This window comes from Podarcis melisellensis, assembly GCF_964234715.1.
Source record: "Podarcis melisellensis genome assembly, chromosome: 13".
Lineage (NCBI taxonomy): Eukaryota > Metazoa > Chordata > Lepidosauria > Squamata > Lacertidae > Podarcis > Podarcis melisellensis.
The window spans coordinates 19,746,945-19,774,454 of record NC_138545.1 but is presented as its reverse complement, the minus strand read 5'-3'; the positions used below and the strand labels follow the sequence as shown (position 1 = coordinate 19,774,454).

General features: G+C 47.3%; 2 protein-coding genes and 2 long non-coding RNA genes across 5 annotated transcripts in view; 2 read left to right on the top strand and 2 right to left on the bottom strand.

The window, feature by feature from the left end:
* TTYH1 (tweety family member 1) overlaps positions 1–9,668 on the top strand; it is a 66,590-nt gene extending 56,922 nt beyond the window's left edge. The window contains exons 11-14 of one of the 2 annotated variants that reach the window (XM_081885981.1): positions 1,291–1,433; positions 3,737–3,785; positions 7,511–7,589; positions 9,517–9,668. In XM_081885981.1, the coding sequence (XP_081742107.1) occupies positions 1,291–1,433; positions 3,737–3,785; positions 7,511–7,549 (231 nt within the window). In that variant the 3' untranslated portion in view covers positions 7,550–7,589; positions 9,517–9,668. Of the gene's footprint in view, positions 1–1,290; positions 1,434–3,736; positions 3,929–7,510; positions 7,590–9,516 lie in introns of both variants that reach the window. The other variant, XM_081885980.1, reaches the window with a different exon arrangement.
* LOC309355331 lies at positions 187–3,045 on the bottom strand. The gene is made up of 2 exons (XR_014162481.1): positions 1,665–3,045; positions 187–618 (listed from the first exon to the last, which is right to left on the bottom strand). It is a non-coding gene; the product is annotated as an uncharacterized lncRNA (long non-coding RNA).
* A 7,896-nt stretch (positions 9,669–17,564) lies between the features above and the next one.
* The window catches only part of LENG8 (leukocyte receptor cluster member 8), a 17,236-nt gene continuing 7,290 nt past the window's right edge, over positions 17,565–27,510 (top strand). Inside the window, exons 1-7 of the mRNA XM_081885017.1 lie at positions 17,565–18,065; positions 21,697–21,874; positions 22,424–22,537; positions 23,082–23,195; positions 23,992–24,274; positions 25,494–25,647; positions 27,105–27,290. Of these exons, the coding sequence (XP_081741143.1) occupies positions 18,028–18,065; positions 21,697–21,874; positions 22,424–22,537; positions 23,082–23,195; positions 23,992–24,274; positions 25,494–25,647; positions 27,105–27,290 (1,067 nt within the window). The 5' untranslated portion in view covers positions 17,565–18,027. The remainder of the gene's footprint in view (positions 18,066–21,696; positions 21,875–22,423; positions 22,538–23,081; positions 23,196–23,991; positions 24,275–25,493; positions 25,648–27,104; positions 27,291–27,510) is intronic.
* LOC309355344 lies at positions 18,572–19,132 on the bottom strand. The gene is made up of 2 exons (XR_014162507.1): positions 18,817–19,132; positions 18,572–18,738 (listed from the first exon to the last, which is right to left on the bottom strand). It is a non-coding gene; the product is annotated as an uncharacterized lncRNA (long non-coding RNA).

Sequence of the window (27,510 nt, the reverse complement as noted above, 5' to 3'; positions counted from 1 at the left end):
CACTCACTGGCCCCTCCACTGAACCCCTTTCTCCCTACTTGTCCTATACCTCTCATTTTTCTACGGCTGCATACCACTCCCACTGAAAGATGCCTCTGAATACGAACTGCTGGGAACTACAAGACAGGGAGAGCGGCTCCTGCCACCCCAACACCGAAGCAAAATAAATAAATAAAGACCCCTACATTTTATTCTGGAACAATTACTATGATTTCAGCAGTTTTGTCGAATACCGTGTCCGTCATTCACAGCACGTACAATGCCGTTGAGGAACGGTGTCTCTCGTCTCCGTAGCATGACATTTCTGAAGAGAGCTTCCAAATTTATCCATTGTAGTACATCAGCACAGCATCATTCAAACTGCCCAAATTAAACTTCATTCAAAGGACTGATGTGTTTCAGCCAAAATCTTGCTGGGCAGCTGTTCCGAACATCCAACACATTGTCTCGTGACAATGTTCGGAATAAATTATTGCTGGCTAATAACCCAGGGCAGTCAATTGATGGTTCATCAAAAGGAGCCAACGATTAGGAGAATGGCCTCCTGATAACTGGGAATCTCTTTGTATGTTTGAATGAGATGCCCATCGGAGCTTAGAGAAGGTAGCATCCTGCCAGCTGAGAAGAGGAAGAGAGAAACGGGAGTTGGTAGTTTAGTCTTCAGCTGGTGGCTCTTGGCCTGATCCAAGGTGGGTTGCAAAAGGAGTGCTACCACCAGGGTCCTAGTTAAAAAAAACCCTCCAAGAATCTTAATGTAGGTCCTGCAAGCTTGGAGTCTGTCCTGCCCTGCTCTAGGGAAACTGAGTTTAAGAATGACCAAAGAAGCTATTGAGAAGAGCATCTGGGCAGGCCCGTTCTCCTGTTAACCCTGCTCTGTGTTTGTGTGTGTGTGTGTGTGTGTGTGTGTGCGCGCGCGCTTGCGTGTGCCTTCCTCTTTCCCCTAGGGCCTTTTCAGTACTGGCCCCGACTTGGTGGAACGCTCTGTCCCAAGAGACTAGGGCCCTGCGGGACTTGACATCTTTCCGCAGGGCCTGCAAGACAGAGCTGTTCCGTCTGGCCTTTGGTTTGGACTCAGTCTGACCCTTATGTTTCCCTCCCCTTATGGTTTTGATCTATGGGCTACTTTTAAAATGAGGCTGCATTTTAAATTGTATTTTAACCTGTATTTTAAAATGGTTTTTCCCCCCATTATATTTTTATTGTAATTTTACTGGTGTTAGCCGCCCTGAGCCCGGCTCTGGCCGTGCAGGGAGGGGTATAAATAAAAATTTTTATTTTTATTTTTATTAGGACTATGTGGATGCCCTGAAAGGGCTGTGCTACGATGGCATGGAAGGGTTGCTCTTCCTCCTCCTCTTCTCCTTCCTCTCTGCCCTTTCCTTCACCACTGCCGTCTGCAGTCTGCCCCGGGCGTGGAAGAGGTTCCAGAACAGGTGAGCACCCACAGCCTTGGCGTCATCGAGTTGGGCATCAGATTTAATGCAACTTTGCAAATGGACCCTTTAAAGTTTATTAGCCCACAGGGGCGGGGCAGCTGCTGCCCTATTTCCCCAGACATCATCTTATGTTGGTCATTTGTTGACTTTAAAAAGCTCCCCCCCCAAACAACAACAGCCCACTTTTGCAAAACTTGAACATATGAAGCTGTCTTGAACTTATGTCACCTGGTTGACCAGGATGCTTGGACTGGATGGGCCGTTGGCCAGATCCATAATGCAGATGCTGTTGGACTACAATTCCCTTCACCCCTGACTACTGGCCATGCTAGCTGTGCCTGATGGGAGCTGGAGTCCAGTTGCCGGGGGGGGGGGGCAACAATTAAACAGGGTGATGGCTTTCATGCTCTGCCTTTGGACTTCCCAGAGAAGACATCTGATTGGCTGTTGTGAGAGGCAGGATGCTGGAATGGATGGACCCCTTGGTCTGATTCAATAGGAGAGTGAACTCTGACCTTTTGCACATGTACGGTGTCCTCCAAGGCTCAGCTCTGGCCCCTCCTCTTGCTTTCCTGCCAGATCTGCCTGGAATCGACAGAAGACAATATCACCAAGGCAACTACCTGTAAACAAGCAATGAACGTCCATAAAATGGCAAAAGTAGTTTCTTTCCCAAATGGGCTTTATCTTAAACAACAGCAAACTCAGTAAATAGAGAGTTCACTCATAATATACCAGTGGTTCAGCACTTGGTGATATTATCTTGTGTCGATTGCAGTAGTCTTTGTATCACCTCCCTGTTAATTGTTTTATCGTTAAGATTTGCCTGGAGGCGATTCTTCTATGCCACAGAAAACCGGACAAGTGGCTATTTGCCTTCCCGATCTAGAATTTATTCCTCTGGTCAGATTTTATGTGCAATTATGTGCAATTAAGCCATGAGCAAATACATCTTGGGAGATGGATAACTATCAGCCATTCGGGCTGTAGCATCAGCTAGGTGTGTGGTCGTGTTCCCGTGCAAAATTGCAAAAGGGTACTTGGCGGTCAACTTGTGGCCAGAGGCATTCTAGCTGCAGCATCTGACATGTGGGCTGCAGCCTGGTTTGAACAGGCAGCTTTCTATCTAGCTTTTCTGTCCTGTGCCTTTAACAGTCTGTCTTGATGTGCAGGCATTTAGCCGGTGATGATACTTACCTCCATTCTGTGAAAAGCTTCTCCTGTTGATAAAGAAGCCCCACCGCCAGCCCCAGCCAACTGACCAGCCTATGCTCTGGTCTAGCATCAGGGCCAAACTAGAGATCACGCTATTCACACAATTGTGCAAATGGTTTTTTTTAAAGGAAACTGCAGGTACAATTGGAACCTAGTGCAGGATTAGGAGAACATTAACTCCTCATCCCATGCTTCGATACCAGTTCAGAACAGTTGTTTCCAGGTGTCAGGGTCCCCATTTGGAGCAGGACCGCAGTGGATCAGGGCTTTGCCCTTTGCTAGGGTCCAACATTTTCCGATGCAAAACGTGTGTCTTCCAGGACATGCTCCCGAGTGTGTCATGTGACCTGCACCTCGCCCTCTCCCTGGAAAAAGTGCTTTTGGGGGACGTGATCTCACCCGGTGCTCAAGAACCAGTGGCGTAGCGTGGGGGGTGCAGGGGGGGCCGGCCGCACCGGGCGCAACATCTGGGGGTTAGGGTTAGGGGGCGCAAATCCACGGGTTAGGGGGCGCAAATTACTTGCATTGCCCCGAGTGCTCACAACCCACGCTACGCCACTGTCAAGAACACATGTTTTTGGGTGCCGCATGGGATTGTGGCCCCGAAAAACACTTTATCGGAGCGAGAGCATGGCCACCATTTTTTCTTTGGCACTTGGAAGGTATAGAATCCTTCAAGGAGAACAAAAGACATTTGGTGGAAACTAAAGATGCTATTCCTGTGGCTGAGGATAATTGTTTGAACCTTTCCAATGGATATGGGTGGGAAGGGAGGGAAAGGAAAAAATTGTGCGGGAAATTTAAAAATTGGAAGGAGATAATATAATGTATGTAAAAATCCTGAACTCGAATAATAATAAAAAAGATACAATAAAAAAATTAAAAATAAAAATAGAATCCTTCAAGGAGAGAAGCATTCTCTGTAAAGTAGGACACCTGGCCCGCCATGGTACAAAAGAGGACTCCGCTCTCTTGCCTCTTGAGTACAATTGTGGGGCCACACCCTTCTTGAGAGGTTTGCCACCCATCTGCCAACCTTGCCCCTCACTCTCCCTTTTTCTCTTTCTCCTCGCGTTCCCGTCTAGGGACTCGGACTACGACGACATGGAGGACGACGACCCTTTCACGCCCCAGGCACGTAGGCAGCCGACGGTGCGCGCGGGGGGGGCCGGGCCCACCCTGCCCGGCTCCTATAGCCACTGTTCAAGCTGGGGCAGCCGTGGCAGCCTGCGCCTCTCAGCCCCCCCCATTTCCAACGCCCCCGTCTCACAGTACATGTGAGTAGCCCCAAGCGCCCACCTCCCAACCCCCCCTCCCCGCTCGCTCGGTCACGGTGCCCCCTGCGAGGCGGGAGGGGCTCGGAGCGGCCAGCAACCGGCACAGATCCGAGTGCGCGAGTGGCGGGGGGAAGGGAGGGCAGTCCCCACCCCTCCCTCCCAACCTGCATCTGAGTGCTTCCTCTCCCTTTCCTTCCTCCTCTCCTCCTCCTCCTCCTCGCCTACTGCTACAGCATCACCCTCATTCCCAGTCGTGCTTTCTTCATTTCTCTACCTGCCATTGCTCATTCGTTTCCTGACTCCTGCATGTCATTCCTGTGTTCTAAAGCCAAACACACGGAGAGATGTTTGTGTATATATGTGTGTACACGCACACTTGCACACACGTCAGTCTCCAAGCAGCAAGAGCACCCAGGAGTTCAAGTGCTTGCCCTGGATTTGGCATGACTTTAGGATATATGGTTTTATTTACACATATATACCACCTGAGCATAAGGGACGCGGGTGGCGCTGTGGGTTAAACCACAGAGCCTAGGACTTGCCGATCAGAAGGTCAGCAGTTCAAATCCCCATGACGGGGTGAGCTCCCGTTGCTGGGTCCCTGCCCCTGCCAACCTAGCAGTTCAAAAGCACATCAAAGTGCAAGTAGATAAATAGGTACCGCTCCGGTGGGAAGGTAAATGGCATTTCCATGTGCTGCTCTGGTTCGCCAGAAGTGGCTTAGTCATGCTGGCCACATGAGCTTTACACCGGCTCCCTTGGCCAATAAAGCGAGATGAGCACCGCAATCCCAGAGTTGGCTACGACTGGACCTAATGGTCAGGGGTCCCTTTACCTTTACCACCTGAGCATAAGATGGGTGAGCCCAAAGCATTAGCACTCTGATAAGGAAAAAATCCTGGGGTGCAGATTTACTCCACTGCCCAGCTCATTGGGGTGCCACTCCCCAAGGGTCCCTCTGGTCAGTCAAAGGAAGGAGTCCCCAGCCAAGTTAAAGAAGCAAAACAGCGGTCAGTAGACCTGATCTTTATTTGTTGCAACAAGGTTCAAACACACAAAGAGTAGGAACCCTGAGCATGGGCTTGCATGAACTTTTAAGACTTATCCACCCCTTTCCCATAATACACTTCCAACAGCATCATCAGTACATCACAAACAGGTCATAAAGAGGGAGTGGCTGTCATGTGATGACATGTGTACGTAGCTCACCCCATTCATCACTGCTATTTCCCCGACCCTTTTTAATTACCCGATTTCCAGAGAACAATAAAACTATTTACACTTCTCTCTTCCTGAGTTAGGGCTTTGAGAGTACTTGGTTCGGATACCCTCTGGCTATAACAACTTCAACAGACCTTTCTTCCCCATTAGGTTTCCCAGCACACAGAGCGAGCCACGCCTTGGTGTCTCTTTTCAGCTTCAGATCAGCCTGAAACAAAAGACTAGCTCCCTGGCTTATTGTTCTCCTGCCCTGTAGGATGGCAGGCCATCCACCCAAGTGAATGGGTAGGAGGCTTCCCCTCTCCTGAAAGAACATCATCACCAAACAGTCTCTATGTGAGCCAGCTTGGTGTAGTGGTTAAGAGCGGTGGACTCGTAATCTGGTGAACCGGGTTCGCTTCCCTGCTCCTCCACATGCAACTGCTGGGTGACCTTGGGCCAGTCGCACTTCTCTGAAGTCTCTCAGCCCCACTCACCTCACAGAGTGTTTGTTGTGGGGGAGGAAGGGAAAGAAGGATGTTAGCCGCTTTGAGACTCCTTAAAGGGAGTGAAAGGCGGGATATCAAATCCAAACTCTTCTTCACCAGCTCCTTTGGACATGTGAACAGGGTGAAGTGAGAGGATGGATGATAACAGGATGCCTGGCTTAATGAACAGGCTGGTTTGACCCGTTCAGCAGTTCCTTCTGCGGACAAACCGCAGCCTTACAAATACAAAATCGCATGCGTGGTTGAGACCCAAACCAACCCCCACAATCCTTTATATTTCAAAAGCTGCTCCTCCTCAACCCAAACCTGTATCCATTAAGTGCCAGCCATGGACGTCCTTTGCCATCACCACCACAATCCAGCCCATATCAAGCAGTTTTCCATGGGAGTTATGGATAATGAATCCTTTAGTTTCCTTCACTTCTCTGTCACTTACGTGTCCTGCTCTCCCATTCCCATTCCCACCCTGTTTGCACAGGAATTAGCCAACAACTGCTTTGTCCCAGCACTCATTCTCACCCCTTATTCCCATCCCAAGACAGAAGCTTTTCCAAAATCCTGCTTTCCCAAATCCAAATCCCAAATCCAGAGAGGCTCTTCTGGCGTGGACAGCACTCCCTTTTGCTGCTCCTTTTCTCACCCAAAAGCTTCCCAATGTAGGGTCAACTTCTCCAACAAACATTCTGTTTTATTCTTCTCCTTTCCTCCTTCTCATGACCCTTTTACTGTTCTGTTTTGTTACTGCCCTGGCCCAACATCTGGGGCAAGATTCAGATCGGAATGTGCTACAAATGCCACTAAAATTTTTTGAAGCGACCGGGGCCAGATTTTTCTTAGATCTGGCTGATTCACTTAACCTGGGTTGTGAATCCTCTTTGTATAGTGGAGGGTTAGCCATTGCCCTCCTCCTACTGTGTATGAGTACAGTATCGTTTCCTCCATCTTGTCACCTTCCTGGGCCGTGGCCCATCCCGGTTTGCCACCTAAGGGAGCTGAGGCACTCCTTAAATCAGGGTTTCCCAAACTTGGGCCTCCAGCTGTTTTTGGACTACAACTCCCATCATCCCTAGCTAGCAAGACCAGAGATCAGGGATGGTGGGAATTGTGGTCCAAAAACAGCTGGAGACCCAAGTTTGGGAAGCCTTAAAGCATCGCCACTTGGCTTCTCCGCCCTGGAGGGCAGGGAATCCGAGCAGCGACGTGGCATGGAAAAATACCCTGGCTTTTGCCAAACTCAGCAGGAGCCAAGGCCAGACTTAGCAGGAATCAGCATTGCTGTTTGGCTTCTCTGCCAAGGGACAAGGATGGCAAGTGGCTATGGCACACGCAGGAGCACCTCTCTCTCAGTGGCAGCAGCAGAAGTGGTGGGACAGGCAGAGCATCGCCCCTTGCCCTTCTGCCGCCCGAGGCAGGCACTTCACCCTGCCTCTTGGGTGGGCCGGCTCTGTCCCTTCCTTTTTCTGAGAAGGAAGAATTGCACAAGTTGTGCCTGTGCATATGAAACCCTGCGAGTGGAGTTCTCCTATTAAACTTTCAAACACATACAACTCTACGATTCCATGGTTCTATATGACGGAAGGAGGGAATTCATCGACTCCAAAACACAAAGAGCATCCACAGCCCAGGCAGGCGTATCAATCACGCCTTGGTGAAACGAGGATCCGCCTTCTGGTTTACGGCTTCCTGAATTGTGACCAAAATAAACCGAGAACCATATAAATTGCCTGCTCTCTGGGAACTTGTGAAAGACAGTCAGAGTAGAGGCTTTTGAGTATCTCTGAGAGTGGATTTGACCTTCCAGTTCTGGGGTAGTGGTCTGCGAAGGGAGGGAGGGGGGACCTGTTTTCAGCTTCTTTGTCGGTGTTGCTTGCAGGAGTCAAAGCGCTTCGTACAGTGGCAGTCCTCGATTTGAGAGCGTCCCCCTCATCGACCGCCATTCCCCACCCCCTTCGGTAAGTTTGCAACATTGCACGGGGCCCAGATGTGGCACACTAGGGTCATACACAGTGGCCACACAGCTGCAGAACAAACCACTGTAGTTTTGTGGCCATGGTTGTGCTGTGAAAACAGTAGAGGGGGGCCTATTGAAAATCTGGTGAGCCAGAATGTAATGATGTTGATGATGATATTTATTTATTTATTTATACATACATGCATGCATGCATGCATACATACATACCCCGCCCATCTGGCTGGGTTTCCCCAGCCAATCTGGGCAGCTCCCAACTGAATATTAAAAACATGATAAAACATCAAACATTAAAAACTCCTCTTGCTATAACAGGACCATATACACACAGTGGAAAGCAAAAGGGGATTGTGTTTGCTGGTATTGTATAAGCAGTTTGATGCAATTGTACAGGAATTCTGCTCCCTTAAAGCTGCACAGAATGACTACTTGTCAACTGCCAAGAACGCTGCATTTAAAAAAAAAAAATGGACCTGAAGGGTTAAACAAAGTCTCCAAATATAGAATGCTGCGTTGAGGAATAGGTATACTCTGTGGTCAATGAGCACATCACGTATAAAAAGGGGACGGGAGGGCAAATTTGGATGCTGCTAATATCCTGTGCGACCACAGTTGTCTGGCAGCACTGGTTAGTAATATCTGAAGAAAGGGCCACGTGACGCAGAAATGCTTGGGCAATGTTCACATATTCTGCCAACTCATTTTCCCCAACCTGTGTCTTGCTTGTCTGCCATATGCATTTGCCGGTGGATAGAGAACGATGAAGCAGTGAAGAGATGGGAAGCCTGTGGCACCCCAGAATTTGCTGGACTGCAGACTCCCATTGGCCACATTCATGCACTACCTTTAAAACACATCTCCCCCCCCCCCCGCCTGCCAAAGAATCATGAGAACTGTTGTCTGCACAGCTACGATTCCCAGCAACTGCAACTAGCTACACTCCCCCAGATTCTTTGGGGGAGAGTCATGTACAGTGGTACCTTGGTTTAAGAACAGTCTGGTTTAAGAACCATTTGGTTTACAAACTCCACGAAACCGGGAATAGTGTCCTGGTTTGAGAACTTTACCTTGGTCTAAGAACGGAATCCGAACGGTGGAAGGGCACCGGTGGCGGGAGACCTCATTAGGGAAAGCACGCCTCGATTTTGTTATGTACTAAGTTGAATAGGATCCAAAATGCAGCAGTCTGATTGGTCCTAGAACAATAGGATCCAGAATGCAGCAGTCTGATTGGTCCACAGGAGCCACCCAATCCAGCTCCAGGTAGAAGTGAATCCGCAACCTGATTGGCCTACAGGTGAATCCCAGAATTAGCCAATCACGTGGGGCCCATTATGTAAATAATGTATATAAAGCAGACATTCTGGGGGAACTCCCATTCGTCTTCACCACTATGAGCTGAATAAAGAGCATGAAATCCACTCTCGACTCTGAGTATATTTCAGATTTAAGAACGGTTTTGGTTTAAGAATGGACTACCAGAACAGATTAAGTTCGTAAACCGAGGTACCACTGTACAGTTAAGTACTTAATTCGTTCCGGAGGTCCGTTCTTAACCTGAAACTGTTCTTAACCTGAAGCACCACTTTAGCTAATGGGGCTTCCCGCTGCCGCCGTGCCACCGGAGCACAATTTCTGTTCTCATCCTGAAGCAAAGTTCTTAACCCGAGGTACTATTCCTGGGTTAGCGGAGTCTGTAACCTGAAGCATCTGTAACCTGAAGTGTATGTAACCCGAGGCACCACTGTACTTTAAAGGTGTGTCTGTGTCCCGAGAACTGACCGGAGCTGGGAGTCCAGTGACATCTGCAGGGCCACAAGTTCCCCGCCTGCAGCTGTTCCTATTGCTGTTGTGATATATCTCTTGGGTAATAATAACCCCGCTACTCCTGTCTATGTATTGCCCCATAGTATTCTCCCAGCATGAGAGCGTCTTACGTCGGTGCTAGCGAAGAAGTGGACCTTCCCTACCGGACCGGATTCCTGCCCTAGATGAACCCCAGAAGACCCCGACCCAACCCACCTCCATGCCATCCAACTAACACAGAGCAGATCCCAACCCCCCAAAACACACACCTCTTTCCATGAGGCTAGCCACGTCGCTGCGTCTTGTCTGCCCCCCACCCCCTTTCACTTGGGTCTCTTCTTCACTCATTCCATTTGCCTGCCTTCTGTAAGAACGCAAGAGAAAAGGAGACAGGAGCAGTTATATCTCATTCCCATGCGTATATAGGAATACATATATATGAATATTAATGCCCCATATGCGACTATATGGGGCATTAATAGAAGCAGGAGTGAGGAGTGAGCAAAAGGCCAAGGAAAGGGAATCAAAGAAGGAGAATGTAATAGAACGAAGGAAAAGATAGAGGCAGGACGGATAAGCAGGACAAGGGTGAGCCAAGCCAAAGGCCAAATGGGTGAATAGGTACCAGAATGGGGGCTTGTCCGCACTTAGGTTCCCTCTGCTCCTGCCAGGCCCCTTCCATGCTTTAGAGCCCTGCGTCTGAGCACCCTTGCCCCTGCCATTTCCCCACCCAGTCGGAGCAAACAGCGACCCTTGGGAAAACCCAAATCGCTCAGACGCTGAGCTTCTAAGCACAGGCGAAAGTGTGGATGAGCCCCGAGAGAAGGAATGGCAGGAAACAGCTGGCGGTGTGTAGATAGATAGGTAAAAATAGAGTGAACAAATGGACATTTATATGCAAACGAGGGTGTGCAAACGAGAGCCAGCGAAGGAGGGAAAGGATGCAGGGGCTGAAGGAACGAAACGAGGGGTAGGCTGAAAGCGCAGGCGGGCGAGGGAGGCTCAGATCCGAGCTTGAGATACAGGAACTGCTAAGCCACCCAGCGAGAGACACTCATCCCCGCTGCACCATCTCACTGTGGGCACCCCAGACAGGTGGGGCACACACTGCTGGGCCCACCAGGGAGATCCAAGGAAAGAGGGGAGTCCAGTAGGGGCCCAGAACCAGCCCTGCTCCCCACCAGCCTCCTTGCTCCGAATTAGAGCCCCCTCCCAACACTAACAAGCGTTTGGAATTTGCCCAGTTTAAAAATAAAAGGGAAACTTTATTTTACATGGCGTTTACGTATGATTTTGTGTGTGTGTGTGGTCCTCCGGGTTCTTCTGGGACAGCCTTCCCCAACACCTTCCAGATGTTTTGGACTACAACTCCTGTCAACCCCACTTAGTACTCCTTTGTTGGTGAGTGATGATGGGAGGTGTAGTCCAAAATATCTGGAGGGCCCCAGCTTTGGAGAAGGATGTTCTGCAGGCTTTGGGAGCCTAGTGCAGATGAAAGAACAGGGCAGAATTTAATGATCTCCCTCAAGTTTAAATTTTGGAACCCCTTTTTGCAGATTTGGCATCCTAAAATTTCAGCCGCAATTTGAAATACCAGTCCTGTAGAACTGTACAGGACAATACAGTAGAACTGTATTGACAAGGGGGTCTGCGACAAAATGTTGCCGTATCTATCAAGTTAGCATTCCTTGGCTATTTTCCATATTGATTGGGCTATTTGGGGCAGGGGGAGGGAAGTAATCCCAATAGCTGTTTTTGAAAGACTTGTGTATTTATCTTATTGATTTAAATCTTGCCTTTCCAGAGGAGTTCAGGGCAGGAAGCAATAAATGATAATAAAAACACCTTAAAAGAGATGGAGATGCTGAAAAAGGGAGGTCCTCAGTCAGTGCTGAAAAAACATGAGAGGTGATGCCTATCAAGGGAAGGGAATGAAAAAGGTAAAAAAAGAAAAGGACCCCTGGACACTTAAGTCCAGTCAAAAGGCGACCCTGGGGTTATGGCGCTCATCTCGCTTTTCAGGCCAAGGGAACCGGCATTTGTCCACAGACAGCTTTCCGGGTCATGTGGCCAGCTTGACTAAACCGCTTCTGCCGCAACGGGGCACCATGATAGAAGGCAGAGTGCACGGAAACACCATTTACCTTCCCGCCACAGTGGTACCTATTAATCTATTTGCACTGGCATACTTTCGAACTGCTAGGTTGGCAGAAGCTGGGACAGAGCAACAGGAGCTCACCCCGTCACAGGGATTCGAACTGCCGACCTGATCGGCAAGCCCAAGAGGCTCAGGAGTAAGTGCCACCACACCAGAGGTCTATGTGGAATGGACCTTCTAATAAGATTATATCTGCAGGAGACCTTCACCTGCAGTGATGTTCAGATACTGACACCTCCCTCTTGTTTCTCCGGGGCCCATTCTGGCTCCATTTCCTGCGGGCTCTCACAACCTGAGCTCGGCGTTGAAGGAACCAGTTCAAAACATGCCGTGAACTGCAAATCAGGAATGGAAAATAGACTAAAAATCAGCTGGCGCAACCTGCATTTTCAAAGTTTAGAATTGGGGCACACAGCTTCAGAAACAGAGGCTTTGAATTATGCACCCGATTCACTGGGTGTCGGGGTCTGGCTTACATTTGCTGCTGTAAAAACAACTAGCATGCCCTCCTCAGCCTTGGGCAAGGCATCTTTAAAAAAACAACAACGTTGAGAGACAGCAGAGACACACATGAGTCCTCTGCAGCCAGCTGCTCCTCTCTCCCAGTGATTCAACCAAGCTAAATTTAGTGAAGCAGCAAAAGGCCCAAATGCTCATTCTCACCTGCTGTGATAATAGCTCCTTTTTCGCTTCTTCTTGAGGAGATGAGGATGTTGGGCGATTCCTGTTATTGAGCCCTCTATCATTTCCCCACCTTGCCCAGTCCGTGGTGGCAGGGGGAGAGGGGATGGGTGCCTCGCTTCATTCCTTCTTAAGAGTGTGGCCCCCTAACCATTTTGTTTCCATTTAAACAGTCAGGGGGTGACCCAGGGGGTGAAAAAGAGAGTGGGGCTCCTGTTTAATACTTGTGCAGAAAATAGAAGATTTTCCCAGGCATACCTTCCCATGCAAGCTGATATTCCCTTTTCTACACTAGTGCTACTCAAAGTAGCCATCAGCTGCGGGTCTGTGGCAACTCCACCTTAGCCCAGGTTGGGTGGGATGCTTCAGGAACCAAATATGGTACCACTCTCTGGTACATGGGGGGGAATGCCAGTCCACCTTATCAGATAGTTTGAGATGCACTGTTCTGTCATGGAATTCTACTCAATATTGTACCAAAGCAGAACTCCGTCATATAGTTAGCAGAGTAAAAACCACATTGCAGGATTCCCAAAAAATAAATCAGAGGCAATTGTATTTCATCCAGCAGAGCTTTACTGCTACTGAAGGCAAATGAGCATAATGGTCACGAATCCAATACAGTGGTACCTTGGGTTAAGTACTTAATTCGTTCCGGAGGTCCGTTCTTAACCTGAAACTGGTCTTAACCTGAAGCACCACTTTAGCTAATGGGGCTTCCTGTTGCCGCCGCACCACTGGAGCAGAATTTCTGTTCTCATCCTGAAGCAAAGTTCTTAACCCAAGGTACTATTTCTGGGTTAGCAGAGTCTGTAACCTGAAGTGTATGTAACCTGAGGTACCACTGTACATTCAGGATTGGCACTGTCCATAAGAAATCCAGTTGCAGCAGACCTAACCTAAACTTACAATAACTTATAATAAGTCTAAACCTTTAACACTATAGCATACTATGTACAGAACACCACACCAGAAGGAAAAGAGATTGAAAGTGAAAGTGAAACCCAGGCTCCTTCTGGCCTTACTTTTATAGTCAGCATGACCTTGACAGAAGAGATAACAGAACCAGTTTAAGCCAGCTTCTCTGAAGGAATAATCCCAAACATCATGAACCTTCTGCTTGTTTCTCACAGAGAAGCTTCCAGAACCCTCTTGAATTAATTAGAATAGGAAAGCTCTCTACACATCTGATCAATACTTTCTGTACTAAGAAATGCAGACGGGCACGTTCTACTACACAACAGCTCAAGGTGCCTTCTCTTTTTCAACTGGTCAACCGAATGACCTCCCTTTCCAGTTTGCTTCTCTAGTAAGGTGCATGTATGTGGTTAAAAAAAAGGAACAGAAGCAAAGTGGCTCCCATGTTGTTAGTGGGCATGAAGCTCATTGAGTGATCTTAGGTCAGTCAGTCACTCATCTGTTCTACCTCCCAAGGTTGTTGTGATGATAAATGGGGAGGGGTGGAAGAACCAAGCAAGCCACCGTCAGCTCATTGAAGGAAAAGGTAGGTTATAAATATAGGAATAAGGGTGGGCCTTGGGCGTCCTACCTATGAAGACAGCAAACACATGGGGATCTTCTGCGCATGCACAAAAGGTCACACTATCTTCATTATTACGTCACCTTTCCCAGGATAGAATACAGGATGTGCCTATTGAGGTTCTGCCCATCGCACAGCCAGAGGAGCCTTGCTAAGAAAAATGCTGGCAATTCAGATACCCTGTTGCATTCTGCATGCCGTATGATGAGTAATTGATCTACACTTCCTCTGAGCTGTTTCTTCAGCCACAAACAAGATCAATGGACTGAATCTCTAACACTGCAATGCTATGTATCTCTGTTCAGAACTAATTCCCAAATCTACAGTTGGGGAATACCTTTCTTTCTTGGGCAGGGAAAGCCAGGATAAAAATATAAGTTTAAAAGCATTGTTCCCCATCCAGACTTGACACAGCTGCAGTGTCCTCTACCTAAGGGAAAGCTTGGGAAATAGGAAATGGAAATTGGAGTGAAGGGGTTATGTATCCTAAACAGACTAACCCTAATCCACGCATAGCAAGGATGGGGTGATACGTACACAAAGGATCCTGGCCAGGGATCTTTGTGGGAAGGAAGAATAGGAAAAGGTTAGAGAACAAGGTGTTGCAGACATGCACTGCCTCTTTGGGTTTTACTGTGTAGCCTAATTGGCACTTAGAGAGACCTGTTTATATAGGATGAAGAACCAAGTCTTATCCCACAGGATCTACAAAGTTACAAAAGTAGCCTTATCCTTTGCCAAAATCCAGGTTTGTCTCAATATTCATAAGCATGGAAACATCTACCACATAGGCCCAGAGTCCCCGTACATTCAACTAGCACTATCCAGATTGCTTGCATCACATTTTTCAGACCTCACAACCACTAGCCCAAACTTGATTCTTGGCTTCCAACCTGTGTAAGCAAAGACCATTCATCTTCACACACATACAATTATATCATTTCTGCAGTGGGGTTGCTATGCAGTTGCTAAGGCTTGAACCGTTATATCCAAGATTACTGTTAGTGCTTTTCCCCCTAAAAAATGTTTAGGGATACTCTCATTTTGACTCAAGAAAATCACTATTTTATAGTTTGAATCGCGAAAAATAAATACAGTAAATGGACAAAAGTACAAAGATTCATAAAATGTTTAGGGGTATGCATACCCCTGCGTACCCCCAGAAAAAAGCACTACTTTTAGTGAAACTGCAAGGTTCTTTTATACTAAGTTTTCATTCTAGCTGGGTTAAAGACACCTAACTTGAAATGAAATGATAGGACCAAATAAGCAGTTTGGGATATGTTTTAAAATCAATGAATATATGAGCATAAATGTCTCAAACAAGCATTAGCTCACTAGGTTGTCACCACACCAATTGGCCATGATGCTTCAGTTTTATTATGGATGCTATCTTACTAGAAGCATATTTAAAGAATACCAGATATATTTTAATTACGGTGCAGCTCTCGTCATCCCTGACTATTGTCCATGCTTGCTGGAGCTGATGAGAGTTGTGGTTCACCAACCTCTGAAAGGGCCAAAGGTTCCTAATTCCTGTGCTATAGGGATGCAATTCTTTGCACATTAACCTGGTAGCAAGTCCTATTGAGACTTATGGCTGTGCTCACACCATACATTTAAAACGTGTTTAAAGCACATGGCTTCCTCCAAAGAATCGTGGAAACTGTAGTTCCCAAAACCTTTAACAGACTATAATTCTCAGGTTTCTTTGGTTATGTGCTTTAAAAATCTTCTTCTTTGGTGATCACTCGTAGCCGAGTAAGATTGTCTTCCATAAGCATGGTTTGGGGTGGGTTTTTGGAAGACACCTGTGCGTGAATTTATTTTATGTGTGTAGATCATTGCATGCTGACCAACGCACAGTCTTCGCAGAAAGGCTCTGTTCCGATGGCATGAGTAGTCACAATGACCAGTAGATTCTTATATGCTTCAGCCTTCATCCGCCTTCACAGCCGTTGTAACATACCGCTTATCATCCACCTGTTCTGCCGTAGAGGACTTCTTGGATCATTTTTTGCCTAGCTCCTTCCCTTTGACCTTACTGCCTTGGTTGACCCTGCTGCGAGTACGAGATTCCTGACGGCTTCCCTCACAAGGGTCATAGGAACGTGTAAGAACACTCACCACGACAAGGTGATGATCCAGCGAGTGAGGGTTTAAAAATATGGTGCAGTAGGAACCTAACCATTTCCAGAGTCTGTGTAGGAGTAAATGACAAGGACTTTAATTGCACTAGTAAGTAGAGAAACAGAAGCAAGCACACCATCAACGTCCTCCTATGCATCTGGTATGATGTTCCAGTCTTATTTCCAGTGTGAATGGTTCATCACAGTGATGCTATTGCCTAGAATCCATATGCTAGTGACACTGCCCTGCACCTATGGAAAATCTCGGGGATCAAACCAGTGCTGTCTTTCAGGCTGTGTGTCTGTCTACACACTGCCCTACCTCTATAAGAACCACAGTGGCATAGAATCTGTGGCATCATTGTCCCACTTTTAGTCACCACCAGTTGGTGAAAGCAAATGACAGACAGTGCCTTTCAGCCAATTGCCGACAGAGATCTGAGAAGCGTCCCAGATGCCCCAACAGAAGCAATAGAGATGGAAAATCAATAGTGGGACTAATAATAAAATAAAAGGAGGTGTGTGTGTTGTTGTTTAGTTGATTAGTCGTGTCCGACTCTTTGTGACCCCATGGACCAGAGCAGGCCAGGCACTCCTGTCTTCTACTGCCTCCCACAGTTTCGTCAAATTCATGTTGGTTGCTTCTATAACACTGTCCAACCATATCGTCCTCTGTCATCCCCTTCTCCTTGTGCCCTCAATCGTACCCAACATCAGAATTTTCTTCAAAGAGCGAGCACTAAAACAGGAAGGGGGAAGCTGTTGCCCTCCAGATGTGGACTCAAACTCCCATCATCCCCTACTATTGGCTATGCTGGATGGGGTTGATGGGAGTTGAAGTCCAATAGCCTCTAGAGTCTAAAACCATTTTAATGTCTATTAGCGATCCTGCATGTTTCCATTTTGATCCCATTCGTCGTCTCAGGGGCAGTACCTACTTGGCACACTTTGACCTACCAACAGTTGCGGGGGAGAGGCGGGGATTCGAACCCGGGGCGCAGAGCCAAGAACCGGTGCCCGTGCCTCCCTCCTACCGGACTTGCGCAGACCTCCTCCCCTCAGCGCCGCAAGAAGACTTTTGACTGACAGGACGAAGCCTCGAACGCCTCTTGCTCCCTCCCCGCCTCTTCCTGCTTGGCCGCCGGAAGGAAGAAAAGGCAGACGGAGGAGGAGACGGAGACGGAGAAGGCGGCGGGCGCCATTTTGGAAAAGCGAGAGGCTCCTTCTCCGGCTATTTTGCCAGCGCGGAGACCCAACGGCCTTGCAGCGCTTCCCGCTTCTCGCTGCGGCGCCGGAAGGAGAACAACGACGACAACAAAAAACCCCGAAAAGCCGCCCCGCTTCGCCTCCCGTCGCCACCACAGCAGCGGCGAGGCCGAGAGAGCCGCTTCCACCCTTTATATTTCCCTCCGCCCTGTTAGGCTGAGGGGAGAGAGGAAGGGGGGGAGGGGGCGAGACCCGGATGAGGGAAGAAGCGGGCGACTGAGGGAGGCAGGACGAGGCCGAGCGGAGTCGGGGAGAGCGAGGTTGGCCTGCGCTGGGCAGGCCGGGAGGGGGACCCCTGAGTTTTGTGGGGGGCTGCCAGTTGGGAGGGGGCACAAGGGCAGGGGGTCTCCTTCGCCAGGGAAAGGAGGGGGGCGTTGGTGGAGACTTGGGTGGGGCGGGGTAGGAGAGAAAAGACACTTAACTTGGGGTACAGTTTTTTTATAAACAGCCGGGGGTACACAGGATATTAGACCCCGGGGTTGGGGCGACAAGGAGGGCGCATCGGCCTCTGCAGACCACAGCTCCTCTTACTGGGAGGGGGCTTCAGAGGGAGATCCCTGACCTTTCACTCTTTAGGATTTTGGCTTTTCGGGAGCCTCATTCCCTGCCCCCTCCTCTCGCCCTGTGCTGGGCGCCCTAGAAGTGGGCGTCGAGGGTGCCCAAGGGGCGTCCCCAGGTGTCGGCGGTGCCTCGAGCGGGATGTTCATCTCGCCCAGTTAACTTCCTTTGTTTGGCCTCTACTTGTGGAAAAGAAGAAGAAGAAAAGGGGGCGGGCAGTCGCTCCAAGAGAAGGTCGCCGGGGGAAGGATTGGTTTCGGCTGTCGGTTCCACGGACCTAAGGATGGCTGCCAATCTAGGCGACCAGCGTGCCTCGGAATGGTGATTGCAGCGGTTTATTTTAACTTGGTCGGTGGGGTGTCTTTAAAGGAGGAATTTGGGATAGCCGAGTGGTTTTAAAATGCAGAAGGCTGTCCACTGTACTTCTGGTAACCTGATCTGCATTTGCTTCCTCATTCTATGCTCATAACAATGTTGCTGTGTGGCTGGAATAATAAGCCAGCTTTTTCAGGCTGTAACACAAGCTGTTATCTCTCATAACATAAAAGGGCTAGGAAATTGTTGCTGTTAAAAGATATTAACTCACCAGATGAGTGTGACTAAGGAAATTGGTTCGTTTCCAACGTTGAAATTCCATGTGGCTAAAATTCAAACCCAGAGAAGAATTTACCTTCTCTCTCTCCCTGCCCCAATCTCAGGAGCATTAGGGAAGACCCCTGCTGGATACCTCTGAGTGCCACTGCTAGTTAGCACTGAGCTTGATAGGCCAGTGGCCTGGTTCAGTGTAAGCCTGTATTATAGGTTCAAGCATCAGGTGGAGGAGCAAATTGAGATCAGTTTTTACGTGGCTGGATAGGCTTGTGGAGGAAAGAAGAGGTACTGATCAGAGCTCAAGAAGGGGCTAGGTCTCTCATAGATGAAAGCTTGCAGCTATAACAGCTTTCTGGATGAAGGTAAAGTCTGATGTCTTGGCTCAAGATTGATGGCCCTGGTTCTGTAGAATGAGAAATCAAGTTTAATCCCACAAAATTATGTGTCACATAACAGGAAGTGAAACCCAAATACTGTGTACCAAATTTGTTGGCTAGCCAGTGCAGAAGAGATGCATCTAGCATAGATGTTTTGACAGATTTTATGGTAACTGCATGCTATCATCTCATAGGAGAAATGTGGATGTCTTAAGAGATAGGACCAGTGGCCAGCTATAACAGCAGTAGAGTTGTATTGAGGACACATGCCAACATGTTTTTGAGACTTTGGTCACTGAGATCATAATTTCACCTTGTGACATCATAATGGCAATGATTTCACAAGTCTGCTGGTCTTGCAGAGTTGACTATAACAGGACATTCAGGAGGAAGGAAAGTGAGACCAGAGTGTCAAATGTATAGTACTTATCTTTTTCAGGCCTCTGCTTTTCCATTAGTCATCAAATGTGGGTGAGTGTTGCATTTTCTCTGCAGAAAATTGTCCCTGGGGCAATTAAAAAAAAAAAGCTTTGTTATCATTTTCATTAAGTAAGGTTCTTTACGTTTTTGGGACAAGTTCTGTTCTTGAGTTGTTTGTGTTTTCTTTCCTTTTAATCGGCATTGTAACTATTCTTGAGAACTTGGTTATAGAGCAGCATATAAATTCCTGTACTAAATGAATGTTTTCTTTAAGTATTTCTAGACTACTTTTTGTGCCTGTGGGCCTTCAGAGCATCTAACAAATTTAGAACTGATTGAGAGTCAAATGCAAACAAACACAAATCAAACAAACCAACAGCAGAAAAGCTGGCTTATTTTATTCTACTTTGGAGACAAAGCTTGTCTCCCAAACTGTTGCTGGACTACAGCTTCCATTGTCTCTTACTATTGATCATGCTGGTTTAGACTGATAGGAGTTGAAGTTCAGTAACATCTGGAAGACCATAGGTTAGCCACCCGCTTTCTAAATGAATAAAGATCTAGTGGTGGTTTCGAGCAGAAAAAAATAACATGGTTAAGGCAAGCTTCACAGCAACTTGCCCAGTTACTAGGATTACCAGTCGAATAGTTGGTTGTTGTCTGTTGACAACTAATTATTTGATCACAGTCAGATAAAGCCTAAGTTGGCACTATGTAGGAATCACCTTTTATTATTGTGTCACCTATTAGCAAAGCCTGGGAGTGAGGGAGCTTACCCATCTTTAATCTGCCATAAGTGTAGCCATCTTCAAACAGGAATGTAGTCATCACTGGCAGATCACCAGTAATTTCAACTTGTTTGTAGCAGAGACCAGTCTGCCTACTTTGTGTGATTGGCTGTCTGCTCTGTCAAGCTCCTGTGTGAGAGAGGTCTAGAGTCTAGAAACTTGTTCACACTTATTGTGGAACAATAACCTATTAACTAATTTGTTTCTGTAATTAGTATATATGCCAACTTTATGGACAACTTGAGGTTTTTTTTTTTTTGTTCTAATGCAGTTAATGTTTAAAAAATATATGCCCATTTTTTGCAAATACTTCACCAATCAGTTCACCCGGATCTTTTTGGACTGATCAAATGCCCAGCCTTACTTTGGGGAGCAAGAGTGGTCTCAAGGGAACCAAGTAGAAGGACACAAAACCTGGTGTGCTTATGCGTAGGCTACAAATGGTCAACATAGAAGTATGAGATTGCAGGCTAGTAGCTTTTATGGAGCTCATTTCAAGGTTGAGAGTTGTCATGAAAATAAACAAAACAAAGACTTTGCCTGATCTTCCATAGTGATTATTTACAAGTAATCCTGGTTCAGATTAGGATATAAATTGTCTCAATTCCGGGGGGGGGGGGAGTGGGAGCACAAGGCTTTCAGAAGGGGGGAAACAGCTGTCCTCCGGTGTCCGTTTTATCTGCATTTGCTGCTTCAGTTATCAGTCCTTGAACTGGTTTGATGTCACAAAGGGCCTCTATTGGCCTTGTGAGTCAGCTACCTGGCTGCATGTGGTGCCTTCTGTTGCCAGGGCCCTTTAGCTGCCGTTGATTTGAAGGGGCTTAAGTCAGCTGTGGGACGCGGGTGGCGCTGTGGGTAAAACCTCATTGCCTAGGACTTGCCGATCGCATGGTCAGCGGTTCGAATCCCCACGGCGGGGTGAGCTCCCGTCTTTCGGTCCCAGCTCCTGCCCGCCTAGCAGTTCGAAAGCACCCCTAAGTGCAAGTAGATAAATAGGTACCGCTTTATAGCGGGAAGGTAAACGGCGTTTCTGTGTGCTGCGCTGGTGCTGACTCGCCAGAGCAGCTTCGTCACGCTGGCCACGTGACCCGGAAGTGTCTCCGGACAGCGCTGGCCCCCGGCCTCTTAAGTGAGATGGGCGCACAACCCTAGAGTCGGACACGACTGGCCTGTACGGGCAGGGGTACCTTTACCTTGTAAGTCAGCCTTGGTCTAAATTAGTGAGAGTTTTGAACACAAAAGGGGAGCCTTTTTAGCCTCCATATATGGGCCACAACTACTGTCATCCTTAACTATTGGCTATGCTGGCTGGGGCTGGTAGGAATTGGGAGTTTGACAACAAATGGAGTGCCACAGGTTCTCCCATCCCAGATTTAGAAGGCCTTAAACTTCAGTGTTGACGCTTCTGATGGGTGGCAATGTGCCATGAGCATCCTGGTCACACCTTCTCGATGCTGATCAATTGAATGGTTTCAGATGCTTTAGCTGGAAAGGAATAGCTTATAAGGTAGTCCTGTGACATGAACCTAGTATAATTTACTCATGTGAGACTCTCTAGCTGTGAATATTGAGAGGATTTGGATCTGGGTTCAAATGACTGGGTCGCCTTGAGCGTTCAGTCCTGTAAATTCAGAAGAATGATCAAGGAATGGCAAACAGAAACTGAAAACACTGCTCAATTAAATGTTTTAATAATAATAATAATAATAATAATAGGCTGTGTAATAACTGAGCCTGGAATTCACTAATCTTTCATCCCAATATGTCACCTTGTAGGGCTCCCCAGTACAATCTGGGCAACGGGAGCAGCAGAGAGAATGGAATGGAAGGCCCCATGCATGAGAACCCCGAATGGGAGAAGGCCCGTCAAGCACTAGCTAGCATTAGTAAGGCCAGTGCTGCTGCTGCCTCTGGCAATAACAAAGGTGCCACCAATGGACAGGCTAATGCACAGGTAAGAAGGTTTAATATTTCTTCAGCTGCCTGGAAAGGCATCTTGGAGTAATCCAAGAGGTTGCACAATTCTTTGCCGGTTTTCATACTGTGCAAGTCTGCTTTTGACAAACCTTTAGAAATGTAATCTTAACTTGCTAGCTGGAACTCTGCTCAGAAGCCAAAGGGGAGGCTTTGGCCAAGGCTCCATAGCCTAAAGCATACAGTAACTGCATAGAAATGAGCATGAATGCTACGAGCGTATTGTTGGCATGTCTTCCATAGTGTGAAGAACAGATTCTTCTTGATTTGGGGAGGATGTAGACTAGGCCAGGAGCCTCAGCTTTCTGGGACAGATTTGGTGTCTGCATTATTGGGACTTTGGATGCCTGGGTAGCATGATTGTATTACTGAACAGACAGACAGACACACAACCAAATCTGTCATTCTGAAATTAAAGTAGTAAGATCCTGGAGTGATTGGACAGCTAGCCTAGCTCCTATTTCAACAAGGTGAAACAAATTCGCGAGCATCCTTTTATGATATATGTTTGTGCTCTTTTCTTCTATAGTATGCAGCCCAACAAGGAGAATCCTTGCAGCAGCAGCAACAGCAACAGCAGCAATACTACCAGTGGTACCAGCAGTACAACTACCTCTACCCCTATAATTACTATTACCCTATGGTAAGTAACAGCAGCTGGCCAGCCTCCTAAGCTCCCTCCCAGAACGCCTGCTCATCGTAACTCCATTTCTTTAGTTGAGAGACATCTTCAGCAAGGATCCTAGAATTTCGGAATGGTGTGGGGGGGGGCAGGAAGGGAAGGCAGTTCCCACCACATCAGTTGGGCTTCACCTATGCCCTCCCTCCATCCTGTACCAAATCAACAGGGTAACTGCAAAGCAAACTGCGGAGAAGTTGTGCCACAGAAGCATAACTTGCTGCTGGAGCTGTTTATTTCTGCGGTTCAAAGCAATATTGAAGCAAAGAGGTCTTTGGATGTCAACATGGATAGAAAGCTTGTTGAGTGAAACCCTTTGGTTCTGGAGGGCAGGAAAGGCAGGGCAAGAAAAAAAGCCCTCTGTTCAGTCAAGTGAGATTATGGCCACCACTATGAACTGCCGTATAGAAGGCATGGGGAAGTGGCCAACTTTTATATTGCATGTGAAGTGCCTTCTTATGTTGAATATGTCTCTTCTGATATGATTCCATGGTTTGCCCTCCCACAGAATGTCTACCCTGGGTATGGCTCTCCTGGACAATACGGTGTTCCAGGTTCTTACTCTTCCACAGCATCCCAGCAACCACCAGTTCCTGGACAGCATCAGGGAAACATGAACCAGGTAATGGATACCTAAACTCTATTTAATTTTTTACACTTGCAATTAGATGTCAAAAATTGATTTTACAGAACATTTTATTAAACAAAATTTACAAAATCTTGCCAGAAAAACTTGCATTTTTTTATAAGCCAGGCAACACTAGAAAGGACAGATAAAAATTTAATTTCTAAATAATTTATCCAAATACTGTCTTATCTCTTAATGTAAAGAGCTATTTTAGCTGACGAGGGCTTGGTGGATTACAGAAAGGCTGTTGGATGATCTGTTCTTTCGCTGCCAATAGTAAACAGCTTCTCTGGAAAAGAGGGTGTTGCCTGTATTAAAGGCAGCAGGAGGAAATGAGCTTTAATTCTTTGCCTTCCCATATGTCTAGCCAAACTTGTCTGACTCAGCCAAATTCTTTTGGGTGTGATGCTACCATGGATGTGGGCAAGGCCAGCTCTGTATTGTGCTGTGCAGTTTGTCTGTATGACTTGGGTTTTTTGGTGTTTCAAATTCTTGCTTCAGAAGTTTGCGGTGATGGTAGTTAATGACTGGAGTGTGATGCAAAAGAAATACAGCACATAGAAACATATCTGCGCAGCCAGGGGATCAAAACAGATTCTGACTTTCCTTCCCAGTTCTGAGAGGGGATGGAAAAAGGGAGGCCGGGGTTCTAGGTTTTCAGGCAGAAGTGTGAAGCCATGGTGTATTTGACTCCTGCCTGATTTGAGGCCTTGCACACTTAATGTTTACTGTCCATGAGTGTGGCTTCCAGAGATGGTGATGGTGCCAATCACCTTCCTTTTTCTCTCAGCCTCCAGTCCCAGGTATGGAAGATGGAGGGATGTCCTACCCAGGCCAACAGCAACAGATGCAAGTCCCCAATCCCCCGCAGTCCCCTATGCAACATCCCAGCCATCCTTCACAACATAGCAACCATCCCATGGGCTCTGGGGGGCAGCAGCAACAGGGGGGGCCTCCTGGAGGGCCACACTGCCAGCAAAACCAGTCTTCAAACCAGTACAACCAGCAGCAGCATTCCTACCAGGATGCCGCCAAGCCCAAGAAAGGACACCAGCTGTGGAACCGCATGAAACGTGAGTTTCTAAGGGCCAGGGCAGTAGCAGCAGCAGCAAACATGGTGCCCTGCAGATGCTTTGGAAGGCTGCTTCCACCATCCCAGACCCCTGGCTCCACTAAGTGGGGCTGACAGAAGTTCTGGTCCACATCTTTTAGAGTGTTCTTGGCAACCCCTGCGCTAGAGGAGGGAAAAACACGTATCACCAGACTCACATCATAGGTTGAGGGAAGAGAGGATGCTGCAGACATGCGGGTGCTGACCTTCTCCTCTTTGCTGGGTGGTGGGGGCCCCTTATGGAAAAGCCTAACAAAAGCTAAGAAAGTCAAGCCTTGTCAATTGCTTGAAATGGTACTAGAAGCCACTGAATCCAGCCAAGAATTGTGAACTGTTGATATCATTTTAGTAAAGTTTTAATATATGGGCTTGGACTCTTGAGAAACACAAACAGCTTCTTTTCTGCGTGCATGCATATCATTACATACCACCTTTCCTCCAAGGAGCTGAGAGTGATGAAAATGGTTCTCCCTCTTCCTGTTTTTCCCCCTCAAAGCAATCCTGTGAGTTAGGTTAGGCTGAAAGACGGTGACTGGCCCAAGGTCACACAGTGGTCTTCATAGGGATTTGAATCTAGGCGGTCTCCTGTCTTATTCCAACACTTTTTTAACCACTACAGCACACTGGTTCACGTGCAGTGTGGATTTCCTACTGCAGCCCATTGAATCCTCCAAAAAGCTGCTCTTTAGAGTTGGGAGCCTTCTAGACCCGCATGGTTAGTGACATGAGAGAGCTTAGAGGGGAGAATCAGCAAGATAGGGAACCCCCTTGGGCAAGTTGAAGCGCTTCCCAGTAACCCAAAAAGCTCACTGGATCAACATTGAGATAGTTGCACTTAGGTGCTTGATGCAATAAGTTAGCTGTGTCTTTACTCTTGTCTCACTGATTTCAATGGGAAGGAGATTTCTTTTTTCTTATAAAAGACCTGGCACCCAGTCCTGACTAGTTGGGAGTGCTTACTGCATTTCCAAATAGTTAAAATACTCCTTTATTGCTGGGCTTTCACTCAAAGGAACTGCTGTTTCTTTCTAGTTTTACAGAGACGAATGGTACCACTTACTGTCTGTGGCCACAGTAACTATAATAAGAGTCTCCCTTATGGCATTTTAAGTCTGTGCCTGGAGGAGGCTGAAGGCCAAATTCCAAAAAAGAATCACCACAAAACCCCTCTTTCCCAACAGAAGCACCTGGGTCTGGTGGTCTGAAATTCAACTTACCAAAACGCCCCTTTGTGGTAACAAATCAGAACTTCAACTCCTCAGAGCAACAGCAGCAACAACAACAACACAGCAACTTTGGTTCCCAGCAGAATTCTGAGAAACGCCACAATCACAGGTGTGCATAAGTTCCTCAGTTTTTCATTATTTATGTTTGGGTGGTAGGCTCTCAGACTTCTAGTAAGGGGAAGGAAACTGGGATGGTGGCAAGCAAATCTCTAGGTTGCAGAAATCCCCTTGCCTGTGGCTCTGCTTTCGGGGGGGGGGGGTTAGTGTCAGTGATTGTTCCATATTCCTGGGAATACTTCATTTTCATTTTTGTACGTTTAATAATAATAATAATTTTTATTTATACCCCGCCCTCCCCAGCCAAGGCCGGGCTCACGGTGGCTAACACGTTTCTAGCCTTCTAGTTCTAGGAAGAGGCTGGGAAGCACCTGGTTGCTTGGTTTCAGTGTAGGGTTTCTGGGAGCAAAAATTCTTGCTGCCACTATAATTAAGATTGTGCACTGCTGAGTTTCTTGTAAGCCAAGGTTTCTGATTCAGAACAGCAGCTGATGTTCAGCCTGTAGAAATGAAGCACCTTACTTACTTTGTATCTGTTCACTTCAATCCAGCCCAGATTATTAAATATACCAGTGATTTCCACATCATGGTCATATCTGGTCCCCATTTCACCAACTAGGATGCCATTATGCTAGGAGGGAAGCCTGGGAGCAGTGCTGCCTTTTGCTTGGCCATCGCTGCTCTTGGACTTTTACTATAGTGTCTCACTCTCAAATCCCTAAAGTTCTCACAGCACAGAGGTGTACATGCAAAGATGGGAATCTCTGGTCCGCAGCCTGAATGCAGCCCACTAGGCCTCTCATTCTGGCTTGCTGTACTTTCTCCCCACGCCCTGCCCCTCATTGAGCCTACTTCTGTCCTTCCTTGAGAGCCCCAACTAAGTTCTAGCTGCCACTCCCTCCTTCCTCATTGAGAAGCACTCCAGGCATGCTCTGTAGCCAGGTGTTCTTTGCAGCTAGCTAGCACCTTTCAGTACTAAATGAGAAGATTGCTTAAAGGCTTTTTGTGTTTCATTGCTGAAGCCTCTAAAACATTCATTTCTTTCTGGAGGTTGGTCCATCTCCAGCTGATGCATTTATAGGAAGATGTGGCCTTCAAACTGTTAGTGAGCTAGTGTTGAAAGAGCTAAGTTCAGTGAATTTCAAAACGAGGTTGGCTCAGAAGAAATTACTATGCAATATAGATTAGTCTCTTTCATAAAAACTTTGGACCGTGTTGGTAACGCTTCAGAGAGGCCATACCCTGAAGAGTGGCATGACTCTTGGTGAGGGGTTTCTTTCTGTTTCTGAATGCTGTTTGCTGCTATGTTTGCCAGCCTAACACAGTTAGACGTAGTCTGAAGGTATATAATAAATAAGATGGTGTTTTCCCAAAACGTTTGCTTTTTCTCTGCTTCCTACTTAAACATGGCAAAAGCCTTCAAAGTGTACTGAAGGCCTAATAAAGGGCTTAGCATGACTGAGAATATGTTACTGGAGCCTTGAAATATAAAAAAAAATTTCCTTGCAGTTCTTCAACGGGGAAGCCAGAAGACTGGCCACCAGACATGAAGGAGTACGTCCAACGCTGCTTCACTGCCTGCGAGTCGGAAGAGGACAAGGACCGCACTGAGAAGCTGCTCAAGGAAGTTCTACAAGCCAGGCTGCAAGATGGCACTGCCTATACCATTGACTGGAGCAGAGAGCCACTTCCAGGGTAAGTAGCTGCAAGGCCAGGCATGTTACATAGGATTTCTGATTTCAGACTTGGGAGCACTGATCTTAGTTGCTAGTTTTGCTGTCCTTGCTATTCTGAGTGAGATCCAGGGCGTTTGGAGAGAGGCATGTTGGGGGCCATGGTTTTTCATGGCAGATTTTTCTTGAAAGGCGCATGTGGGTAAATACTTGATTGCATCCAGAGCACTTATCAGTCCCAT